This window comes from Phocoena phocoena, chromosome 1, assembly GCF_963924675.1.
Source record: "Phocoena phocoena chromosome 1, mPhoPho1.1, whole genome shotgun sequence".
In the NCBI taxonomy this organism is placed as follows: domain Eukaryota; kingdom Metazoa; phylum Chordata; class Mammalia; order Artiodactyla; family Phocoenidae; genus Phocoena; species Phocoena phocoena.
In genome coordinates, this window is record NC_089219.1 from 8,628,034 (window position 1) to 8,635,228 (window position 7,195).

The following is a 7,195-nucleotide window of genomic DNA, read 5'->3' on the forward strand; positions in this document are numbered from 1 at the left end:
CGGGAAGATCCGACATGCCACGGAGCAACTAAGCCCGCGAGCCACAACTACTGAGCCTGCGTGCCTAGACCCCGAGCTCCGCAACGAGAAGCCACAGCAATGAGAAGCCCCCGCACTGCAAGGAAGAACAGCCCCCGCTCAACGCAACTAGAGAAAGCCCGCGCACAGCAGTGAAGACACAACACAGCCAAAAATAAAAATAAATAAATAAATAAAAATTAAGGGAAAAAAAAAGAAAGCAAGCAAGCCCCAAACAACCAACTCGTCAAACCCATCCCAACCACTGTTATCAGGCAGAAAGAGTGGAAGGTCTGGAATGTGGCATGAAAAAGAAAAAAAACGAAAAGAAGCAGCCGACTCCTAAAATATCACAACATAGAAATGTGTAACCGCAAAGGAACCTGCCCATTCTACAGACGTGAGAAATCGGTGCCTTTCTAAAATGGAATCTCTGCATTTTCCGAATCCTCACTTAGCTGTCAAGAGGCATCTAAACCAGGGGTGGTATATGTCACCCCAACACTCCATGATGAACGGCCCCGAACCACAGCAATCCCAACCTCTCGGAGCTCCATGGTGACATAGTGCTGGAGCTCCTTGGCGGCTTTGGCCCTGGTCTCCTCATTCCGGCTCTTCAGGCCACAGGCAAACTGCTGCAGGACGCTCACATTGCTGGATGCGGTGGTAGCTGTGGCAGCGGCGGCAGGGCCGGTTCCAAGCATCTTGCCCTGAGGTTCTTCGGAGAGAAGCTTCCTTTAATATTCTGAATAACAAACCATGGCGATGAACTCATTTATGGCCCCAGCTCCTCAACACAGATCTTCACCCTATCCACGTCAGGCTGGGGATCCTAAAAAGGTTGGGATACCTCACTAAAAAACATGCAGAGAGACTTGATTCACTCAACAATGACTGATGTTTAAAAGAGGCAGCATAGGAGAGAGGGTCAAATTATGGGCTGTGCTGCCAGATACCTGGGTGTGAATCCACAGTCCAAAGTTATATACCTTGAGGAAAGATACTTAAGATGTCTCCGTTTCCTAAACTGTAATAAGAGGATAACAGCACCTAACTCATAGGATTGATGTAAGGATTAAATGAGTTAACACACTAAACAGTTAAACAGTTAAAAAGTGCTTAAAATAGTGCCAGGCGCACAGTGAGTTCTGAATAGTTGTTAGCTATGATTATCATTATGACTACTATGTACATGGCACAGAGTCAGGTACTAGAGGTGGGGAGGTAGAGAGAAAATAAAGCATGCCTAAGACTGTCCTTTTCCTCCAGGAGTTCATTTTAAAGAGGGAAATTGATTATTACTCTGTAGCAGCACTGCCCAATAGAAATACAAGCCACAAATGTAAAAATAACTTTAAATTTCCTTGTAGCCATATCGAAAAGGTAAAAGAAACAGGCAAAATTAATACATTTTATTTAATCCAGTACATCCCAAATATCATTTCAACATGTTATCAATATAAAAATTATTGATATGTTTTTCTATTCTCTTTTTTGTACTGAGTCTCCAAAATCTAGTGTGCATTTTACACTTAGGGCAATCTCAACTTGGACCAATCACATTTCAAGTGCTCTAAGCCACATGTGGCTGATGGTTATTGTATAGGACAGCGCAGTTCTATAGAACATTAGGACTTGGAATGTGCTCTAAAAGAGACTGATTCGTTTCTCAGATCACTCATTCCTTCCTCAGTTATGTCCTGTCCCTTCCCTCAATAAGCTTTCAGTCTAGGGGGAAATACAAATAATCAGACGACCACAATAAAGTGGCCATGATAGCGCTCTGGCAGACTGCTATCACAGTAACATATGCACCTTTCCTAGGTATGTCCGGATTATATCAGAAAATCAAATTTTCTTATTTTTCAAAGAATTTGTGAAATGCAGAGAAAAAAAAACAAAACAGGGAATAATTGGCTCTGAAAAGCTTTTAAATACTCCAGTGCCGAGAAGAGTGCAGAGGGAAGTGTCAGCCTTCAGGGCAGAGGAAACCCAAGGACTCCAGAAGAGAAAACCACAGAGTGTGTGCGCTTGTCTGGGGGATGGAGGCCAGCAAGGGATTTCCAGTCTCAGGAAGGAACCAGCATATCTTAATAAGGTCTAAGGCCCACAGGCCATCTGCTCCAGGGAGAATTCAATTAAAATACTAGAAGTTAAATCCGAAGGGTCTTGGCGAGGGCTTACAGAAGTTAAGTCAGGTGGGGGCGGGGGAAGCTCGGATAGAACCGAGCTCACCTCCAGGGAATGGGTCCTTGAGAGGCCTCCACGGTGGACCGCAAGGGGCTGATACTGACGTTGGTCCTCTTTGAGGACAATTTGTAGGGGGCTCTGAAGAAGGGGTGACTGATGGGCAAGGAGACCCAAAGGCGCCCCGGCAATACAGGAGCTGATGGGCCGGCCTTCGTGGCGCCAGAGACGCACAGCAGGCTAAAGGGTTCGGGGGTTTCCTGCGGGTTCGGGAGGAGGTGGGCGTTGCCTCGGGGGTGCGGGTCCAGGGCTCAGGCGGCGCCCAACTCCGTGGGGGCCAGTACCGAGGGGACCCCACGTCCCAGACGGACGACTTCCCGGGGTCTCCCCACGGACCAGGCTGACCGTGGGTCTGGAAATTCCGCCGCCTTGGAGGGGTCGGTGCCAGGTCCCAGACTCACCGCGCGGCTTCGGCGAAGGCCTCAGCTGCCGCCGCCAGCGCCGGTACCGCCGCTTTCAGGCCCCCGACCCCACCACCCGCCTTCCCCGCTGTCCTCTAAGCCGGGCGGGAGGGAAGGCGGGCTCCCAGCCCTAAGGACCAATCGACGGGCGTAAGAAGAAGATGGACTGGAACATCGGCCAATAGTCATTAAGGAGAAGTGAGGCTTCGGGACCCGGCTTCTCAAGGGGGCGGGGACTGTTCAAATAGACAAACCCCGTGGCCAGTGGCAGGCGAAAGGAGGCTTAGGTCCACTCGGGAGAACCAATCAGTCGTGAGTTGACTTCAGTCACTTCCACGCACACATCCGGTGCATCGTTACTATAATTCCCCTCTGCACCTGGGCCGTGGAGGTGCGCATTCCGCTGTCTGGGTACCGTGGAATGGAACCACGAGGCGGTAGGCGGAGGTTCGCGACCCCGCCGGATTTAATTTTCGAGACCAGAGTGTGAGCGATGCCAGCGCCTTGTAATCACTGGAGCAAAAGAAGTGGAATTTTCGGACTAGCGCTACTTGTGCATCCGTGATTTCTCTTTTGTGAAATGTAATACGCATTTGAAAGCGTTTTTAGATTTCCCCACTTTTCCAAAATTATCTAGCTCACAAGATCATCCACGAGAAACCGTAGACAAGTTTTAGCTAAATAAGCTGCTCGTAAACAAATAATTTCAAAGTAGTATCATTTAAAAAACATCCTTTCGAAAATCAATAGCAAAAATGGAATTTGACTGCATCTCTTTTTTAAAAAAATCACGGTCTGTTTATTATAGTAAGCACTGAAAATTCCTAAGTACCTCACAATAGGAGTCCGATTAAATAAAATATAGTAATTTATATTAAGGAAAATGTAGGTAGCCATTAATAATCGTAATGTAGATGAACATTTGCTAAGAAGGAAAAGGGTTCACAATTATACCATGTAAGTATAATATAACCTATTAAAAATGTATATGTTTCTTATGTGTCTATGTTCACATGGGGAAAATATACAACTAAGATGTAATGGAATTTGGGGAAGGCATATTTTTTCTTTACACATTACCATCATTTACTTTTTTACTTTAATTAAATAAAAAGTGTTCGTTGAAGAGGTGTGAGTTTCCAGAAGTACTAAATTAGCAAATAAAAGAGGTTTGGTAGTGTTCTGTGGCTAAAAAACGCTTTGGCAGATTTAAGAGAAAAAGAAGTTATGACTACTTTTTTTTGATGTGGACCATTTTAAAAATCTTTATTGAATTTGTTACAATATTGCTTCTGTTTTATGTTTTGGTTTTTTTGGCCATGAGGCATGTGGGATCTTAGCTCCCTGAGGGGATCAAACCCACACCCCCTGCACTGGAGCGTGAAGCCTTAACCACTGGACCACCAGGGAAGTCCCATGACTACTTCTTTAGATTTAGAATCTTTACATTGATTCTTCTGTGAAATAATTGTTCCTCTGAATTTCATATTTTTCACTTGTTTTCAACATCTCTATATTTAGTCGTTAAACATTTTTGAATGTGTAATACATTCACTATTCAAATCTCAAAATAATTAAAAATTATGCTTATCATTATAAGTCTTGCTCCACCCCTGCCCCTTCACTACTTATTTTCTTAGTTCTTATGTATCTCTAGATTTTACATTTTTTATATTTCTATGTAAATAAAAGACAAATATAAATATATATTCTTTTTTCCCTTTTTTGTTACGCTATATACACTGTTCTGTACTTTTTAAAATTCTAGGATACCTTGGCTTCCCTGGTGGTGCAGTGGTTAAGAATCCGCCTGCCAATGCAGGGGACATGGGTTCAAGCTCTGGTCCGGGAAAAACCCCACATGCTGCGGAGCAGCTAAGCCCGTGCGTCACAGCTACTGAGCCTGCGCTCTAGAGCCCGCGAGCCACAGCTACTGAAGCCCGCGTTTTGCAACTACTGAAGCCCACGTGCCTAGAGCCTGTGCTCCGCAGCAAGAGAAGCCACCGCAATGAGAAGCCCATGCTCGCCGCAACTAGAGAAAGCCCGCGCGCAGCAACGAAGACCCAATGCAGACAAAAGAAATAAATTAAATAAATAAATTTATTTTTTAAAAAATTCTACGGTATCTTAGAGTTCTTTCTTACTGTATAGAAGGCTTCCTTGTTCTTTTGTTATTCTTATAGCTGCATAGTGTTCCATCACATGGATATATCATAATTTATATTTCCATTTCTCTGTTGATGGACACGTGTTGTTTTCAAATTCATGCTATTACTAATGATGCTGCAATGAATGCCTTTGTAGATATATAATTTTATTCCCTGGTGGCTATACAAAATAGTACCAAAAATGCGATTATAGGGTCAGAGGGTAAATGCATGTGTAATTCGATGGATATTGTCAAATTCATCTCTGCAAGGGAGGTATCAATTTTTACTTCCACCAGCAATATATGAGGTTTTTGTCTCCCTAAGACGTGGTATGGCCCTGTTTTCTAATTAACAATCAAAGATGGTTTTATAGCGATAGTAATCAGTGCATTTATAGGTCTCTTTTCAGTTTACACAGAGCTTTCTTGTCCATTATGCTAAAATAATAACTAATATTTATTGAGCACTTACAAGCTATCAGGCATTTTGGCGGACCTTATAGAGTAGTGGCTAAAAGCATCTTGGAGTCAAAACTAACCGAATCTGAAACTTAGCTCCAACATTTACTGACTATATGAGAAAGCACTTATGTACCTATTTCCTTATTTATAAAACTAGAAGGATTATAATGCACCTACTTCGGTAGGTGGTATTGTGTGGGTTAAATGCTAATACCTGTAAAATACCCAAAACACTGTATGACACATATGAACAGTCAGCAAATGCTGTCACTGCTGTTCCTGAACATCTCTATGAATGAGGCAGTTCATATTGTTCCCACTTTGTATAGGAGTAATCTGATGTCCAGAGGAATTGGGTCATACAGTTGGTAAGTGGTAGAGCCAGGATTTGAATATATCTGCTTCTTCCTCTTGTCTGATTCGGCAGCATTGGATATTCAGGTTTGGCCAACATTGCAAGTACGTGCTGGGTGGTGGAGTTGTAAATGTTTAACAACCAGCTGGGATGGGAGGGCGGCATGTATGTATATACTGGGCTTCCTTCATCATGTGTGACTTGTGAGGTCAGAATGCTCTGTCTTGAAATTCTTAATGATTTTTGAACAAGAGGTCCTGCATTTTTATTTTGCACTGGGCACCAAAATCATGTAGTCAGTCCTGTGTCCATATATGTTATATGTGTATTATAACGCTCACTAATACGAAGAATGTGTAGCACAAAACTTACAAATAATAATAAAATACACGATACTCTTTATTATAAATTCCATATAGCCAGTTGATTCTAACAGTATGCTTTCTTTGATACTGTGTAGCCTCTGTGGTTGCATTGACCAATGAGTGTAGTTCCAACATGACTGTTGGTTGATATTATCTTTTTTTTTTTTTTTAAAATATGGGCTTCCCTGGTGGCACAGTGGTTAAGAATCCACCTGCCAATGCAAGGGACATGGGTTCAAGCCCTGGTCCAGGAGGATCCCACATGCTGCGGAACAACTAAGCCCGGGCGCCACAACTACTGAGCCCGCATGCCACAACTACTGAGCCTGCGCTCTAGAGCCCGTGCTCCAGAACAAGAGAAGCCACTGGAATGAGAAGCCTGCACACTGCAATGAAGAGTGGCCCCCGCTTGCCGCAACTAGAGAGAGCCCACAGCAATGAAGACCCAATGCAGCCAAAAATAAATAAATAAAATAAAACAAAAAATGTATGTATTTTAAAATATTTATTTAGGCTGTGCTGGGTCTTAGTTGCGGCTCGTGGGATCCTCGTTGTGGCATGCGAGATCTTTAGTTACGGCATGAGAACGCTTAGTTGCAGCATGCATGAAGGATCTAGTTCCCTGAACAGGGGTCAAACCCGGGTCCCCTGCATTGGGAACGCGGAGTCTTACCCACTGGACCACCAGGGAAGTCCCAGTATTATCTTTTACGTTAAGGAGTAGGTGGAAAGTGAAACAATCGAGATATATTGAACTTCACTAGTTCGTCAATGACATGAATGGCTTCTTTGCTGAATTGGATAATATTCTAATACTGGAAGTATATTTCCTCAAATTTTTGCTGCTACTCAAAACGAAACAGCTACAGAGTTGACACACTTAAAATTTAATTCGGGCCTTCCCTGGTGGCGCAGTGGTCGAGAGTCCGCCTGCCGATGCAGGGGACACGGGTTCGTGCCCCGGTCCGGGAAGATCCCATATGCCGCGGAGCGGCTGGGCCCGTGAGCCATGGTCGCTGAGCCTGCGCGTCCAGAGCCTGTGCTCCGCAACGGGAGAGGCCACAGCAGTGAGAGGCCCACGTAACGCAAAAAAAAAAAAAAAAAAAAAAATTTAATCTGCATTATTAACTTTTCTCTCTCACTTTCTTAATTCCAGATGATGTACAAAAAATTATGAAGCATTTGCTGATTTGTGTGG

At 43.8% G+C, this 7,195-nt stretch overlaps 1 protein-coding gene across 1 annotated transcript in view; it reads right to left on the reverse strand.

Moving 5' to 3' along the window:
• The window catches only part of MTOR (mechanistic target of rapamycin kinase), a 115,485-nt gene extending 114,754 nt beyond the window's left edge, over positions 1 to 731 (reverse strand). Inside the window, exon 1 of the mRNA XM_065877125.1 lies at positions 561 to 731. Coding sequence (XP_065733197.1) covers positions 561 to 722 — 162 coding nt within the window. The 5' untranslated portion in view covers positions 723 to 731. The remainder of the gene's footprint in view (positions 1 to 560) is intronic.
• Positions 732 to 7,195: the final 6,464 nt, after the last annotated feature.